We start from the raw sequence: 18,125 nt of genomic DNA on the forward strand, positions 1-18,125 counted from the left end.
TACAAAAGAAGATATCATAGCTTGTAGTCGTTCTGAATCACCCTCATCCGGTATAGCGTTGGGGGAATTACATCTTGGGAAGACATTTGAGAACAAGATGGAATTGAAAACCAAAGCGGCTCTCTTTGCAATGAAGAATAATTTTGAGTTTATGGTTAAGAAGTCTGGTACTGATGTGTTGTATATCACCTGCAAGGATCCTGATTGTGGTTGGAGAATAAGAGGGAAAAAAGTAGCGCGATCAGAGATGTTTGAGATCACTGTTTATAATAGTGTACATACTTGCTCACTAGAATTGCGACAAAAAGACCACCGTCAAGCAGCACCTTCTGTCATTGGGCACCTTATCAAGAACAAATATGCTACTGATGGCACTAGCTATCCACCAAACAGCATAAAGGAGGATATGAAGAATAATTTTGGGATCGATATGAGTTATATTAAGGCTTGGAGATGCAGAGAGAAGGCACTCGGTTATGTTAGGGGGACACCTGAAGAATCGTACTCCAAGTTACCTTCTTACCTGTACATGCTGCAGCAAAAGAATCCAGGTACAATTACTGATTTTGTCACAGATGACGGTCGCTTTCTTTACTGTTTCTTCTCACTCGGAGTTTGTAGAAGGGGATTTACATCATGTCGTCCTGTTATATGTGTGGACGGCACTTTCTTAAAGTCAAGGTACGGTGGCCACATGTTGTGTGCTGTCGCATTGGATGCGAATAACCACATTTATCCAATTGCATTCGCGATTGTTGACAGTGAGAATCATGCTTCTTGGAAGTATTTCATGATGAAATTGAAGGAAGCCATTGGAGTTGTTGATAATCTGTCTTTTGTTTCAGACAGGCATGCTAGCATTATTCATGCTCTTGAGTTGGTCTTCCCCGATGCCTACCACGGCGCATGCTACCATCACATAAGTATGAATGTAATCGCTAAGTTCAAGACCGATCACTGTCACAAGGAGATGTATAATGCGGCATATGCATTTCGGAAGTCAAAATTTCACAGGTTCTTCAATAATATAAAGCAAATGGATCCTGCCATAGCTCAATATCTCGAGGGTATTGGCTTCGATAAGTGGACTCGTGTATACTTTCCTGGGAATCGATACAATGTAATGACAAGCAACTACGCTGAAAGTTTCAACAACAAAACCAGAGACGCAAGAACCTTCCCAGTCACTACTTTTGTGGAATTCATTCGTTTCACAATTCAGTCATGGTTTGCCGCGCGTCGTGAGGAGGTAGAGAAGTGCACATCGAAATTAGCAACAACATATGAGAAAGATGTCTCAGGCATTGCGGATGATGCAAGGTACTTGAAAGTCCATCCTCTTGGACAGTTTGAATTTCATGTGGTAGACCCAGAAGGTGATGGTGAGGTGAATTTGATGACCAAATCATGCTCTTGTGGTCAGTTTCAAATAATGGGTTACCCTTGTGTTCATGGTGTGGCTGCGGCCATGTTGCGCAATGTCAACATTTACTCACTGTGTTCACCATATTACACTACTGAGATGTGGAGGGAGTCTTACAAAGAAACAATTTACCCAACTGGCAATGAGGATGATTGGGAAGTTCCCGAGAACATAGAGAAAATGCAAGTTGGGGTTCCCGTTGAAAAACAACCAGTTGGTCGACCGAAGAAGAATAAGGTGGGAAGAAGGAAGACAAACCGCACTCCATCGAATGGAGAAATCATTCCCAGTCATCGCAAGTGTAGCATGTGTGGTGGTCTTGGCCACAACAGGGCTACATGCAAAGCTAGGCTTTAAACTTTTTTTTCCCATTTGAACTTGTTGTATTAATAAACTCTTTTTATTTGATTTTTCTGAAAAGTTATGTTTATGGCAAAGCTAGGCTTTAAACTCTTTTTTCCCATTTGAACTTGTTGTATTAATAAACTCTTTTTATGAAGGTAACAAATTTTGATAATTCAATAACAGTTCGATATAGCTTGATATTAGCTCGATAACAGCCCATGAAAATTATAAAAAAATGTGAACAACAAACTGTACATGTAAAGACCCTGTATATATACAATCATCAAGGTAACAAATTTTGATACCACAAGTCTGTGGTCCACTTGTTCCTGAACACCTCCATATTTTCATCGCAGATAGCTTCCAATGGAAGACCGACCATTAGATGCTCAATATACTTGATAGCATACACACCACAATCCCCACTGTAAAAAAAAAAAATATATTAAGTGCACATTACTATAAATTTAGTTAGAAACAAAATTAGTATGAAGATGATGTTTGTTACCTTCTCTTTGACTGAGGGAGCTCGTGTTTCTGTTTGCGACGCAATGTGAACTGATGCGGCCTATTTCCTGCTGATGGAATCTTCAACATCAAGCTATCAGTAAACAGTTTACTCTGCATTAACAGAGAAGGTAGCATAAAGCACCATGGACTCATAATATCCTCAAGCTTTGCGTCACTAATCACCGAGTTGTCTGAATCGTAAACAGTCAGAGTCCAACTAGAAATGGAAGCCTCAATGGCAAACCAATGTTGTTGTCCATAGTTCTGGCACCAATATACATCCTCAACTCCTCCCCAAGATGCCAGAAACTGCTGCTCGATGCCGGTCAACATGGACATAATGTCAGCATCCCAATAATACTTTGTTTTGTCGGCTGTTTTCTTGAACTGATCATATCGGGCAGGTATCACTTGTGAGAAATAACTGTTCATCACAACTGCATTCTGTCGATATATATTGGGAAAATACTTGCGACGCATACGAAGCATGTGTTCTGCCGCATCAATATGCTGCAAAAGAGAGTACGATAAAAAAATTAGCAAAAACCATCATAAAATGCTGATGTCGAGCTCCATCGAGCTCACATCGAACTCATATCGAGCTCATATCGAGCCAGTATGAAACAGTAAAAAAACAAACTACTTTAACATCCCTATCGAGCTACCATCGAACTACTATCGAGCTCACATCGAGCCAGTCTGAAACAGTAAAAATAACCTACTTTAACATCCCTATCGAACTACCTATCGAGCCATCATGAAATAGTAAAGACAACCTATTTTAACATCCCTATCGAACTCCCTATCGAGCTCAATCGAGCTCATATCGAACTCACATCGAGCTTTTAACATCCCTATCGAACTACTATCGAACTAATATCGAGCTCACATCGAGCCACTCTAAAACAGTAAAAAAAACAATCTATTTTAACATCCCTATCAAACTACCTATCGAGCTCCATCGAGCTCACATCGAGCCACTCTGAAACAGTAAAGAACAACCCCTATTTTAACATCCATGTCGAACTACTATCGAACTCCTATCGAGCTCACATCGAGCCAGTATGAAACAGTAAAAATAACCTACTTTAACATCCCTATCGAACTACCTATCGAGCGCACATCGAGCCATCATGAAATAGTAAAGACAACCTATTTTAACATCCCTATCGAACTCCCTATCGAGCTCCATCGAGCTCACATCGAGCCACTTTGTTAAGGGAATTTTCACTATCGAACTCATATCGAACTCACATCGAGCTTTTAACATCCCTATCGAACTAATATCGAGCTCACATCGAGCCACTCTAAAACAGTAAAAAAACAATCTATTTTAACATCCCTATCGAACTACCTATCGAGCTCCATCGAGCTCACATCGAGCCACTCTGAAATAGTAAAGAACAACCCCTATTTTAACATCCATGTCGAACTACTATCGAACTCCTATCGAGCTCACATCGAGTCAGTAAAAATAAAACATGTAAAATTGAAAATAGTCCATAATTAGGTATAAATTGCTTACCCCATCATTGAGCCACGACTGGGGTGTCTTCAACGTCAGAAACCATGCTGGACCGTGACTCCCAGTCTTTACATCCCGCGGGGTCTTGTTGGGCATGTCTCCAAGAAGCCACTTGCACATTGTCCTATACTGTTTGGGATCTGGCTTCTTGAGAGGGTCCAGCACATGTGTAGCCTCTTGTGTAGCCTCGTCTGCTGGTGCAGCTGCAGCAGTGCGAGGTCTTTTCCTCGTGGGATCCGTATAGTCCTCAAACCAATCTGGCTTGCGTCTTTGGCGTCTAGCCCTCTGAAACTGAACCCCAGCAACATCCTCAGGGTTGACAATAATGACTCCCGGAGTCTCAGCATCTGGTGTCACAATGATGGTAGGGGGCGTCGTTGGATCATCAACATAGTCTAGCGGAAGATCCAATGACTCTGACTCTGAATCTTCATTGGACCCCCTCGGTTTCTCCTTAACAAATGTCAGGATCTGACTGAGTACGTCCAAGATCACTGACTGGTTCTTCAAGAGGGTCTCCTGTCGACCCTCGACTCTGTCCAACCGCTCAATCAAGTCGGCCAGCTCAGGGGCTGAGGCTGAGGCTGGTGGTGGGGTTGGTGTTGGGGCTGACACTGAGGCTGGGGCTGATGTTGGGGCACAGGTTGATGCTGGGGCTGAGGCTGGGGCTGATGTTGGGGCACAGGTTGAGGCTGGGGCTGAGGCTGAGGCTGGGGGAATAGGAGGGGTGGGACCTGCAACCTCCTCCCCCGGGGCAGCATCAATAAATATCTTGGCTGCCTCGGCAGCCTGAGAAACTTTCTCTGCCATTTTCTCAAAAGTCGCATCCTCCTCCTCATCAGTCTCCGAGGGATCCTGGCCAAGCCCAGGATAAAGGGGAAGATCTCCCTCAGTCAAAGACAAGTAATAGTCTTTTTCTGCTGGCCGAGGCTTCAACATCGGAAGAACAATTAACTGCAAACAACATAAAACATTTGGTTAACTCAAATAATGATAAAATATAAGCATATAGATAAAAAAAAACAACATAACTTACATTCTTCTTCAATAATATCGGTGCGATGACGGACTTGGTGAAATCCTTGTTCTTCCGATGCGACCAGCTAAGCATCCTCGGGAACATGTTTCCCGAGCTCACAACAAGCTCCACCGCAAGCTGTTGGATAGCCTCATATGCCCAGTACTGTAAGGCGGGGGCATAACCATACATACTGTATTTGGACTCTTGCTGCACCTTGGCATCCTTCTTGGCATCATAGTTGGCCTTTTGCTTCACCATGTCCTTCTTACAAGAATGCAATAGCCTCCTATAAGAGTACTTCCCCCATGGATAGCTGAAGAAGTACTCTACATTCTCAACAATTTTTAGAATATCTCGCCAAATGTGCAGTTTTCCCTCAATGGCATTCAGAACCCCCTCAACAAACAGACATAGACCAAGCTTGTACACATCTTCCACAACCGTACAAGTCTTGAAAGCATGGTCCACCTGTGACAGCTTTACTTTCTCAGCATCGTTGAAATACTCCTTTATCAACCGATCGCTGAGATTACGCCCTTCCAACTCTTCTGGTGACGGGAAGGCACTGAAATCCAACCCCGTCACCAGGGCAAACTCTCCCATGCCGAATCTACAAGACTTCGACCCCAAGAAAAAATGCACCTCATCTTCGTTGTTGCTGGCGATTTTCCTCAGCAACAGTTGATGCACCAAGACTCCGGAGAAATTAAACTCCGAAGCCAAAAAGAATTGCTTAAAAGGGGATTCCTTAGCCCTTTCAAGCAGCCCGAGCTCCAAAAACCTGGTCTTGATGTGATTTAAAGTACTACTACCCCGATATGTCACTCGACCAGGAAAGTGATCACTGAACGGAACAAGCAACTTAGGCATCTGTAACAACACATGAAATTTTTTTTGTAAGAAAACAGAATAAAAAAAATTTCAAAAAAACACTGAAATAAGTTGTCATCGAGCTCTATCGATCTCTATCGAGCTATCATCGAGCTGAAACATACCCTATCGAGCACTATCGAAAAACTATCGAGTTCCATCGAGAAATATCAACAACCTAAATTTATCGAGCCTATCGAGCCAGCATCGAGCCTATCGAGCTAAGAAAAATCTGTCTGTCTAGATAAATAACCATCGAGCTACAGTCTAGTCTCATATCGAACCATTATCGAACCTATCGAGCTATGAAAAATCTGTCTGTCTAGATAAATAACCATCGAGCTACAGTCTAGTCTCATATCGAACCATTATCGAACCTATCGAGCCCTTGTAATATAATACAACATATCCTACCGAGCTCTTATCGAGCTCATGTCGAGCTCATATCGAGCCATAATCGATCCATCATCGAACTGTTCAAACTACCTTATCGAGCCTACTATCGAACCATAATCGAACCTATCGAGCCACTGGTTCAAACCCAGAAAAATTTCCCACAAAATCGGACAACCCATTCCACAAATCACAGATTCAACAACGATATAAAGCAAATATGGACTTGGGTTCAAGATTTTACCTTAGTTTTTTAAACTTTGAAGGAAATATGCTCCGTGGGTCTCGGGTTTGACAGAAAAATGGGAGTTTGCAGTGGGCTCGAGATCGCCGGAGAAATGGGAGAAGGTGGGGGCTCGACGGAGAAGGTGGGAGCTCGACGGAGATGCGGGCTCGACGGCTCGACGGAGATGGCGGCTCAACGGCTCGACGGAGGTGGGGGTTCGATGGTTTTTGGGGGATTTTTGTGAGACTGAAAGAGAGAGAAACCGAGACTGAGAGAGAGAAGGCTGAGATTGAATGGGAAGGGTATTTTCGGTAGGAGGGAAAAGCTTAGCATTAATTTGAAAATATTATTAATGTTGGGATTTTTTGGTAATATTAGGTATTATTAGAGATAAAAAGTGAAATTTCCCAATAGAAAATGAAAAGTTTGATTGAAGACAAGTTAAGAATTTAGTGTGAAGTATTAACACAATAATCAAAATATTATGATTATGTTTTGGTATTTCTAGTTATAAATCATCTCATAACACAAGTAGAATATTGATGAGTAAAGATATAAAATATTGAATAAAGAAATTACTTTATTCAAAATCACAACTTTATCTTTCTCTAAACCATTATTTTAAGGGTTGATGGTCCCTCATTAACTTTACAAACTTTTCTCTGAAAAAATTAGCCAATATCACCACCACTCAAAATGTGCCCAATGATAGAGAAAAAGCAAGAAAAACTTAGCAATTTTACTCTCAAATCATTTTCATATATATTTTTTCCATTTTTAGTGAGAAAATTTTGGTTGGCAAGATTGTTCTTGGTTTCAAAAAATTTCTTTAATTTTAAAATACCATTATTTGTCCTTTCTCATGAAAATCTATATATTAAAAAGAGCAAAGCAACGAGACCGCAGCAGGCACAGCAGGGTCCCTCCTTGTGGTTACAAAAACCAGAAGCCATAAGCAACTACATTTGATTGTCTATTAATATGATAAAACTTACAATACTGAAAAGAAGAAACTAAATTCAGAATTTCAGAAGCACTCCAGGAAAACCAATCAGGAGGGACTTTTCCGGCCACCAAGGCTTGAACCTCAACAGCAGAGTCCGATCGACCACCAGCCCTCTGCCTTTGCCCACTGCAGCCAGCCCACCTCAATCACTATTAATCTTCAATGTTTACATGGTTTAGAGAAAGCCTGAATCCAAAGTTTGAATGACTAAATTCTCTTGGAAAATTTTAAAGATTCCACACCTTTCTAGATTCTACAGATAACACCAACAATCAAGCTTAAATTTCTTGGGTTTACCAAATGATGTCTTTTGGTGTCAATTAATATGATCTTTGCTTCTGAAGCTGAAATATATTCATTGATACAAAGGTCAAATAATTGGATGCTTACCACTGTCACAGTCGTATATAGCATAGTACAAAGATGTATATCAGACATATTGCTAATAAAAATGTTCAAAGCAAAATAATCAGTAATACTAAACCTGAACAAGCAGGAGATTCTGAATGATCCCTTACATATATAACCGATCTTTAGCATGCATGCATTGTTTCAGTGAATGACACGAGGGGCAGGCCTCAATCTCCACGTTCTTCAAAGAAGCGATTAGGCTAATTCTCTCAAGGTCAGGGGCTACTGTCAAATTGGGGCATAGCTTGATTGCTACCAAAGAGCCAAATATGGGGATGTAACAATATTTGGAAGGTCATGAAATGGCTCCCAACAAATGTTTTCCAGAACTAGTTGTTCAATAGTACTCAGAAAATCAACTGTGAGCTTTATTCTTTCTGCCACTGAGCTACACTCCACACTCTTGATGTCACACTCCTTTCTTTTTGCAGTGATCAATGGAACAAGCAAATGCAGCAATATCATCATCCTGGCCTGAAACCAAATAATGAATTATAAAAGATAAACAAACCAATAGCTGATTCTCCAAATTCCTGCTTGCAAAGAACTGTCTATGAACTATCAAGAGTGAATATATACATATATATATATATATTTATACATATTTATATTTCCAAACGATGAAAAAGAGGTTTCAGCTTTATTTCTTTCTATTGTTAATGAGAAATAATTAATGGCAGATCGTAGGGCTGAGCAGTCAAATGAGTCATATGACCACCCTCAATGTAAAGCTAACGCTTCAGCTAATAGTTATAACATTTATAGGGAAAGAGTAAAATTTGAGATCTATAATAAATGAGGAAATTAACATATTTTTTCTTTTTAGTAAGCCCAGAATTTAAAAAATGGTAACAAAGTTAAGGAAGCTGTATGCTTACCATGACAGCCATTTCCTTACAATCCCATCAGATATATTTTAGTCGGGCCTGTATAGAAAGTTGCAAATGAGAACAAAATAACAAAATAAAATCATAAATGAGAGAAAAAAAGTAATTTAAACGATCAGTAATACCTGAGCAAGCAGAGGATTTTGGTTTAACGTGTGTACAACTGATCTTTAAGCATAGTTTCGATGTAAGAAACTCCAGGGCAGTCCTCAATCTCCACTTTCAAGGAAGTGATGAAGCTCATTCTATCAGGCCGTATTGTCAAATTGGGGCAAGCCTTTATAGAAATTGTCTTAAGTGATACAGGGTTGCTTATCCAATTTGGAATTTCCTTCAAACTATCACAGTGCCAAATATGGAGTTTTTGAAGGCTGGTGACTTGATCAAGTCCTTCAAGGAGATAATTAATATCAACAATATGATGAAACATCAAAGAACGGAGGCTGCGAAGGGCCTGCCACATATTTGGCTCACCATTGGGCATATGAAGGATATGTAGAGTCTCCAATGCAGAGAGAGGGGCAAATGCGGAAAATTTTGATGATGATGACGAAGATACTTCAATTTCCGTAGTACTTGGACTTCTCTTTAATGCTGAGATAGTCCGTTGGAATGGCTTCCAACTAGTGTTTTTCAGCACTAGTAGTTCTTCAAGAAATGGGAACAGAGGCATGGAAGTCAGATTTGGGCAATCTTCGACAATCAATTTTGAAAGAAGAGGAAACACAGTCATTTCTTCATTAGTGTCACTTGCATCGTTCCACCAACTCTCCAGTTTTGGCAGGTCTGTAAGTCGAAGCTCTCTCAAGGATGGAAGACATGTTAAACTTTCATTCCTGATTTGTTTGTTCGAAATGTATTCGAGATTTGTCAACTTGTCCATCACCAGTACTCTAAGACGAGGGAAGCAATCCAGCTGTGGTAGGCATTGGCAATTTATGCAGTTCAATAAGGATAGTTCAACTAGATTTGTAAGAACCGAAAGCCAATTTGGAAACTGGAACCCAACATAGGCAGATAACGACAGCTTTTTAAGATTTGAATGCGGCTGAAGATCTTCCAGTGACTTTTCACAATCAACCGGACTAACAGCATCATCTATATCCCAAATCAATATTAAAGAAGAAAGCTGAAGTTTCTTGAGCAACCTTGCTTCGACTGTCTTATCACCTTTTGGAAACTTCAAATTTTTAATTTTGAGCTGCCCTCTCAAGTGATCTAATTCTTTTAGTTCGTCCAGCTTGCCACTTTTGTTAGAGACCAAGTCAGTGCCGTTGCTCAAAACAAATTCTGAAACTGTGCGAAGATTAACTAGTCGACTCAGTCCTCTTGGCATATGAGTCAAACAATAACAGGACTCGTTTTCAAGATTTCTCAGGCGGACTAACTTTGTAATGCCTCTAGGAAGTGTTTGGAGATTACTGCAATGATTGACTTTCAGAGTTTGCAGATTTCGCAGTCTACTAATAGAATTTGGCAATGTCTTCATATTTACATTCTGAGAAAGATCAAGATACCTCAGATGCACCAACTCTCCAATAGAACTTGGTAAGAACTGAATTCCTGAATTATGCAAATCCAACATCCGCAAGAGCTTGAGTTCTATAAATCCATTCCAAATTGGCTTATTTGATTTCCTTTCAAAATCACTTTCAAATTGCCTAGGCAAAATCAAAGTCCGAATTCTTTTCAATCGAGCCAATGGAAGTGGAATCTTCTGGGATGAATCAAAATGAAAATGAAATGAGATATGGCGAGGTTCATCAAAAATATCTTTATCATTCAAATGAAATGTTGCATATGCATTTCCAGCTACTGATCTTGCAAGATCATGCATTAAAGTTTGCATTTTGCATTTTGTTATATTCTCGCTCGTGTCATTCTCATCAGTATCGTGAAAAAACGATCTGCTAAGTAGATCCAAAAAATTCGCATATCCCAAATCCTCAAGACTTTGTTGCAAATGTGGGGGTCGGACTATAAATCCTTGTGATATCCACATAGTTATAAGTGTTGCTACCTCAAATTCATAATCTTTAGGAAAGAGTCCACAAAAAACGACACAGTTTTTCAAAGGAGGTGACAGATTATCATAACTTAACCGAAGACAAGCTGACACACCATCTTCATTTTGAAGTACCTTCGTCAGCTTATTATCATAGAATGATTGCCATTTTACTTCTTCAATGTCAGACATTCTTCTTCCTATAGTCCTTATGAGCATAGGGATGCCCCTACAACCTTTTACAATCTTTCTTGCAATATCCATACTTATGGTGTCAGTTGGCTGTTGTCCTGGCGCAAATGCCATTTTCATGAATAGGGACCACGAATCATCTTCATTTAGAGAATCCAAGTTAAACGACAGCTTACCACCATCAATAATCTTAGCAACTGTGTCACTACTACGAGTGGTTACAATTATTCGGCTTCCATTTGACCCACCTGATAACAAGTTTCGTAGATCTGGCCATATATTTGTAAGCCCATCACACACACCGTCGAGAATGAGGAGATAATGCTTTCCTTGTATTCTTTGACGAAGAATGTCTTGCAATTTGTGAAGAGCAAGGCCATTTTCTGGGTAATTTTTGGTTATAGATACAATAATCTTCTCCACAATTTCTTTGAAATCAAACACATCAGAAACCGACACCCAGATTTTAAGTTCAAAATGTTGTTGAACCTTCTTATCATTGAAAATGAATTGGGCAAGTGCAGTTTTTCCTAATCCCGCAATACCCACAATGGGAATGACCAATATACTCTCTTCTTGAATATGGTCTTTCAACAACTCTGCTATGATTGATTCTACTTCAGCTTCCCTCCCAATAAGCTCTTTAGGTACACAAGAAGGAGCCTTCTTCTTCTTCTCCCCCATGATCCCTCCAAACTCCCCTTGACGGAAATGGCGGAGCTCATCCCCCTCCCACTCCCCTTCCCCTTCCCCTTCCCCTTCCCCCAACACGAACTTTGAAATCCAATACAACGTCCTCATTTCTTTGATAACTAAAGACAATCTTCGCCGATAAATAAGTGGCTTTAATGGAGTTGAGAAGAAAAATCGTACCTTTTTGGTCCACATAATGTTTCGTCTTTGCATAGCCATGGGGAAGATTTCGTCTGCCAAATCACCACCTCGATACAGTACATCTTCGACGAACATAAGCAGATCCTTGACTATATCACTTTCAAGTAGTTCCTTCTCTGAATGAAGAAGCAACGCATCTTTTACCTCTAAAATTGTATCTTCCAGATCCTTGAACTCCATGATTGCATCCCATAGTGAGCCAGTATTCCGTACAACTGAAGAAGAACCCATCGAATCGATCCAAGCATATACACTGAAATCGGAAGAGAGGCGAGCTGAACTGAGCTGGGCTGAGTTGAGTTGAGTTGAGACGAGTTGAACTTCCTCTTCTTCCCTTCCTTGCCTCTATTATTGGAATACTAAGTTTTTTGTTTTTAATATACTTTTTAGTTTTTAATGTATTTTTAAGTAAAAAAATTTAATCTATATTAAATAAAAAATATTGTTTTATTATTTTTAATTAATTTAAATATGGGTTGTTTTTTAATTTTTTTAAAAAGAAATATGGAGATATTATTTTTGTTTAATAATATAAAATGAGATATTGATTTGAAGAAAATAAAAAAAAAATTGAAATGGTTTAATTTTTTTTTGAAAGTTTCATATCAAAATTTAATGAATTTTAATTAAATTTTTTTAAAATAATAAATAAAAATTGAGTTACTAAACATGATTTTATATTTAATTGTTAAATTTTTAATTAATTAAATAAAAAACTATTTGTTAAGGTTATCAAACAACACCATCTTTATTAATTTTTTTAATTTAACATAATTAAAATTAATAACGTAGGAGTGAGTGATTTAAGATTACCACAGTTGAAATTGGGAGGTATTGCTCCAAAAGAAACTAGGGATTAAGTGTAACATAAGGTAAAGATATGGGTTTTACGGCCAATTATTTATTAAATTATTATAATTAACCATTAATTATTAAATTTCACTGATTTAAATTTAGCAAAATAACTTTGTTTAATTAATAACGAGCTACTAAATGATCACAACGATTATTTTGCAAATAAATTTGTTTGAGAAGTTAATTTTACAAAATATTATGTTTTAATGCATTCGTTCATTAGCAATACTTCATTAAATAAAATTTTATTTAATGATCGCATGTAAAATATGGGAATTCTTTATTAACAAATTTTAAATATTCTTGGAGAGATTTATAAATTTTTAATTTATAAAATGAATAATACAACAATTTGACAAGAATGTCTTTGTACTAACAGCCTTTTATGTCTGTAAATGGAGATATTTATTTTAGGAACATAATTGGTGGAACTAAATAGAGTACACAAATAATGTTACCACAGTTTAGATAGTGCACTTTGTTATGAGTTTCTTGATCAATTTAATTGGTATATCTAAACCATTTTTAGAGAGTTAATAAGGAAATAGTGCACAAGAAAACATATATGCATAATGTAATAACATTGTGGTAATTATTCATTCTAGACTTAGTTATCTGCCTCTTTTCTATTGGTCAAGGCTCAAGTTAATAACCACTTATTTTCTGTTGGTTTAATAAGTTAAGTCGATTATAAGCATATTAGCTATAAATTAGAGATGGCAAAAAAATATGGTAGATCGGGACGGGTCCCTAATTCGAATATAATCGGGGCGAGTCGAGATCAGATCCGACCCGACCCGCTAGTAATTGAAGCAAGTCGGATCACGACTTAACCCAGTTGTTTTTTTTTTTGTAATAAAGATTTTTTAAAAAAATTAATTACTACCACTATTTAGGGTGATCCACGATCTAAATTTATATATATATATAAGACAGTATATTTAAGAGAGATAGAGGAGAAAATTTATATTTTACTTTGAAGTATATTAATTTTTTTTTTATTTTAGTATGCAAGACCATTTATAAAAAAAATTAGGCAGGTCATTTATGTCAAATATGAGAGATTTTTTTGACATTTATTTTTATATTGTAACATATTTAAAAAAATTAGTCTTTCTTTTATTAAAGAAAAAAGAAAAAAAAACAAAAAAACTTTACAGGGTCGGGTCTAACCTGCTCCATCACATCCAGGGCGGGTTTGACCCGACCCGCATCAAATGCCTTAACGGAGCAGGTCGAGTCGGGGCATAAACTTAGCGGGTCGGGGCGGATCTTCGCCCCATTTACATCCCTACTATATATAGGTGTTGTGATAGTCATTTCAATAGAGAGTGACAATTGTGTAAACTCTAGAGAGAGAGAGAGAGAGTAAGCTTTGTATTTGAGGTTTTATCCTTCAAGAAAAAGAGAAAACATGTTTAGTCATAAGTAAGAGAAAGCTTCAAGAAAGGAAGAAAGCTTGGTCAAGTTTAGTGTACAATGTATTTTGTACGGTCACTTATTATGTGTTCTTCTCAATAGTGAAAAAGGATAGTTCTACAAAACTATTAGAAAATATTGATCAATAGAGCTTGTGGCGGTGCTCAACTGGAGGTAGGACAAATTGTTCGAACCAGTATAAATCTTGATATTTTGTCTTCCATGTTATTATTTCTTTATTGTTTGTGTTTGAGATTTCTTTCAAATGCTCTGCTGGTATGTTGTGCTAATTGTTTGCTTTTCACAACTTAATAACTTTGATTTCTAGTAGTGTATTTTTCCGATGTGGTACTTTCTTGAATATTTCATGTGAATCTTATTGTTGCAATTTCAAGCCAACAAAAACTTTACTAAACTCAATCCACATACACTCGCATATAACCTAACGAACTAGTAGTTTACATTGTTCTAAAAAAAAATTATACAATAATGTTACTAGTGAAGCCCAATATTTATACTGGTTTGGCAAATTTGCCTATGTCCAGTCCAGTTGAAATTTTCCTTAATATATAATCAATTATTAATAAAAAGAATTAGTTGGTGAAAGTTACCATATACTAAATTAAAAAAATGATCCCCACAGTGATGTTAAATCATGTTGCTAAAATTGACACATCCATCTGTTTTTTACTGGAAGATTATTCATGAAAAAGTGTAGAATCAATAACTTGATTGATATAAAAGAATTACTCAAAGTAGAAGAGAATTAAAAAACAACAACAATGTAGATTATGATTGATTCTAATAATTGCAGCAGTCAGGTATTCTACAATGGAAGGAATAATTTTTTTTATTATTATTTTTTATATTAGCTAACTTCCTTGTTGAGCTGATGCTGAATATGTTAGTTTTCTGATTCATTTGAATAGGATTCCCAATTTTCTTACTAAAAAAAAGAAGAAAAAGGACCTAACTATAAGAACCATGACAAAAATAATTGTTTTGATTTATACAGGTATATCATGATCATAAGATAATCATATGCTGAAAAAAAACCCCAACCCAGTTATCCATATATTCATCAAACTAATTAATAACAAAATAACCGAGTATCATAATAGGAGTGTTGCTATTTGGCACCTTAAGGTGCCCAAAACCACACGAGGTAACATCTCATAATTGGTTAGCGATACTCTATAATACTTTTTAAATTCAAATATGTGAGACTCGAAATTAAATTACACCAATAGCGATACGCCACCTCTTGTAGTGTTGGACACTACTGATGCCCCTTAGCGATTCTCGTCATACCTGCTAGGAAAATTGGGTTCCTAAACCCAAATGATTCATGAGCAACCAAGTGAAAGTCAAAAGCTCTCCACCTCTACTAGGCTGCTGCGCATGAGTGGCTGGGCTGCAATTAATGGCTGCAAAACACATCAACTCTATCCACAGCTGGGACATCACCTTCCACTGCAGCTCCTTCAGATCTTGAAGCTCTTTGGCGAGAATGCAGCCATCGAACAACAGAGATTTGCTCTGCGATCCCTTCACAGCAGCCGGTCTCTGAGGTGTTCTTACAGAAAACAGCTTGTTACACGCCTGTCTATGATGTGAAATTGAGTGCTTTGTAAAAAAGTTCTTTGCCTCTGCTTGAGTATCTTGGAGGACTATGGATAAGTTCCCCATTTCTTGGGACAACATTGTTGGCTGCGCGACTAGCAGATAAAACATGTAGTTTGAGATGAACTTGCAAAACCGAACTTCGTTTTTGCAAGAGTCGTCGAAATCTAGATTTTGATAGCACAGCTCGGTAGCTATGTGCCAGAGAAGAAGGCTATCCAAGTATTCGAATTCTTCGATACTCCATCTAAGATTGGTTTCTGGCAAAAGCTGTGAAAGCGACCAAATGCCTCTTTGTGAACATGCTTCCTTGGCTGCTCTTAAATCATTTGCGTTCGAAGACTTCATCTTGAGCTCTTCGAAAATGGATTCTTTCACGTGATTGGGGATTTCCGTTAATGGTGAATACCAGATTTCTCTCAGAGTCTCAGTGAATCCCGTTGAGTTAAATAAGTAACCAGCCAACGTATAGAATTGTTGAGACCAACGTTGATCAAGGCAGTACCGGAAAATGTTATACTGGAAGAAAGCGTTAGACCATCGTTGTCTTTTCAAAATAGTTGCTTGAGTTAGAGGTCTCAGCCTCGGACTTCTAATGAAGCACCATTCAGAAAAGATGAGATGAATAAGAGATATGATATCAAAGAAAATGGTTTCCACGAGCAAGGCACCAGTGAGGCAGACATCGAATATAGTATATCTAGTAATATCAGAAAGGAAAAACAATATGGTTGCCGCTAAAACAGAAGAGAAACAAATAAATCTACGAATGTATCCAAGTGTGTTGAGCAACACAGCCGTTTTGGTGTGCATAAGATCGTGCAAGAGGCTGAGTTCGTACTCGACCAATTTAAAAGCGTCTGAATGACAACGTCGAAGAAAGTTGTCACGGCTTCGGTCTCGACTTTCTAAGCTTAAAAGAGAGCCTGTGAAGAGTACCTTAAAGTCTTCAAAGAAAGAATGAGCAGCACAGAGTAATCTAATGTCTTCATGATCATAAACTTCTCTCAGATCATCATGTTCGGAATGGACAATTGGCCTTTCCTCAACCTGGACACTCCTTGATCTTGGTCTGTCTGTCGACACAGCATCTTCATAGTCAGGTCCGGGATTTGGTTCTGGCAAGAGAGTTTCTCCTAAACGATCAAAGCTTGCTTTGATTAGAGTCTTTACCTTCTCATAAGACCTGATAAGTCCAACGGAGAACACTAGGATTGTAGGGATCCATAGCTTGTTCTTCTTGGCTAGTGCAAGTAGAACGAAGCTAAAGATGGTGGCAACAACTTGACAAAGGAATCGTATAAGTGTCGACAACCAGACTCCACTATCCCCAGGTGACAAAGAAGTAATGCTGTCAGGGCCTGCAAGATGCAGCAGAAGAAACTGTGCCCAAAATAGATTGAGTTCACTACTTTTGTTGGGATCATTTATGTCATCACCTGGTCTTATTTGGACGATTTGGCCGAGAGCATAAGCGGCAATCCAGTCTGCTAGCAAGTAGGCTGACCAGAACCACAGGTGAAACAAGTTGGACTTGCTTCGTTTCCTCTTCGAAGCATAAACAACCAGAACAAATTGTAGGAAAAGGCTCAACACAATACAAACCCGAAGATTCCATATGTACCATAGCTTGTTCACATCGTTGGCCAAGGTTAGCACTTGTGCGTGTTCCATCTTTCTCTTGCTCTTTAGATTTTTGATTGGTTTAATCTGCTCAAGAAAGCTTCAGTGTTAAAAAAAACATAGTTGATTTTAGTCCCACTAATGTGTAGAGAAAGAGAGAAAGAGATAGTTTACCAGAAACAGAGCTAGTGTTAGGGAATTTACCTTCCTTACACCAGCTTCATCTACAAACACAAAAGTAACAAACCAATAGACACAACATACACAAATTCAATAGAAAAAATCAGCAAGAAAAACAATAAAATGAACACCAAGAATTATAGAGGTTCAGCCCAAATAACTTGAGGCCACATCCTCTTTGAACTCCCCTTGGGATGTTCTTCTCTGCACTATGAAACAGCAATGAAGATTACAACTTGTCACCACTAGAGAACTTCTACACTTGATGGATTACAATGCCTTGAACCCAAACAAAACCCCAAGTACTCTTTACCATGTACAAAGAAATCTCTCACCCAAGACCCAAGTGTTTCTCTCTCAAGCTCTCTCTCTTTCTCTCTCTGAAAAAACTCCTATTTTTCAAAATGAAAACTGTTCTCGTATCACCTCTAAACAACTGAGATAACAAGACTTATTTATAGGGGGTTTTTTTACAACTGTCATCTAACTTAAAAATACCAGAAATAAACGCAGACTCATCTGGAGAAATGGTAGACAAGACTGGAAGAAAAACGTAACTTTGCTGATGTGTTCAGATGTTTAATGCAGACCAAAAATTCTAACAAATTTCCACCTTGGTCTTCATTAAACATAGATTGCAGAGATAAACATAACTTCCCAAGGATCCCAGTTCAGCCATCAACTATCATCCATGATCAATTCCGAGCAAGCTTAGGC

The 18,125-nt window shown here is 38.2% G+C and overlaps 2 protein-coding genes across 5 annotated transcripts; both read right to left on the bottom strand.

Moving 5' to 3' along the window:
* Positions 1-7,246: 7,246 nt before the first annotated feature.
* LOC133829692 (putative disease resistance protein RGA3) lies at positions 7,247-12,066 on the bottom strand. 4 transcript variants are annotated; one of them, XR_009891851.1, is made up of 4 exons: positions 8,743-12,066; positions 8,609-8,656; positions 7,804-8,204; positions 7,247-7,663 (listed from the first exon to the last, which is right to left on the bottom strand). XR_009891851.1 is itself a non-coding variant. In XM_062259453.1 (2 exons), the coding sequence occupies exon 1, from the start codon at positions 11,937-11,939 to the stop codon at positions 8,766-8,768; it is 3,174 nt and encodes a 1,057-aa protein (XP_062115437.1). In that variant the 5' UTR covers positions 11,940-12,066; the 3' UTR covers positions 7,247-7,982; positions 8,743-8,765. The 4 variants fall into 4 exon arrangements, 2 of the variants coding, with proteins under 2 accessions (XP_062115437.1, XP_062115436.1); XR_009891850.1 differs by having other exon boundaries at positions 7,247-8,204; XM_062259453.1 differs by lacking the exon at positions 8,609-8,656 and having other exon boundaries at positions 7,247-7,982.
* Positions 12,067-15,296: 3,230 nt separating this feature from the next.
* Positions 15,297-17,724, bottom strand: LOC133830653 (uncharacterized). The gene is made up of 3 exons (XM_062260672.1): positions 17,715-17,724; positions 17,433-17,452; positions 15,297-17,315 (listed from the first exon to the last, which is right to left on the bottom strand). Exons 1-3 carry the CDS (start codon positions 17,722-17,724, stop codon positions 15,297-15,299), a joined length of 2,049 nt encoding a protein of 682 aa, XP_062116656.1.
* Positions 17,725-18,125: the final 401 nt, after the last annotated feature.

This window comes from Humulus lupulus, chromosome 4, assembly GCF_963169125.1.
Source record: "Humulus lupulus chromosome 4, drHumLupu1.1, whole genome shotgun sequence".
NCBI classification, from domain to species: Eukaryota; Viridiplantae; Streptophyta; class Magnoliopsida; order Rosales; family Cannabaceae; genus Humulus; species Humulus lupulus.

Excerpts from the sequence above, each read along its gene's own strand:
- LOC133829692 (XM_062259453.1), bottom strand. The coding sequence starts at position 11,939 with ATGGGTTCTTCTTCAGTTGTACGGAATACTGGCTCACTATGGGATGCA.
- LOC133830653 (XM_062260672.1), bottom strand. Across the intron at positions 17,316-17,432 it reads ATGAAGCTGGTGTAAGGAAG|ATTAAACCAATCAAAAATCT; the intron begins GTAAATTCCCTA and ends TTTCTTGAGCAG.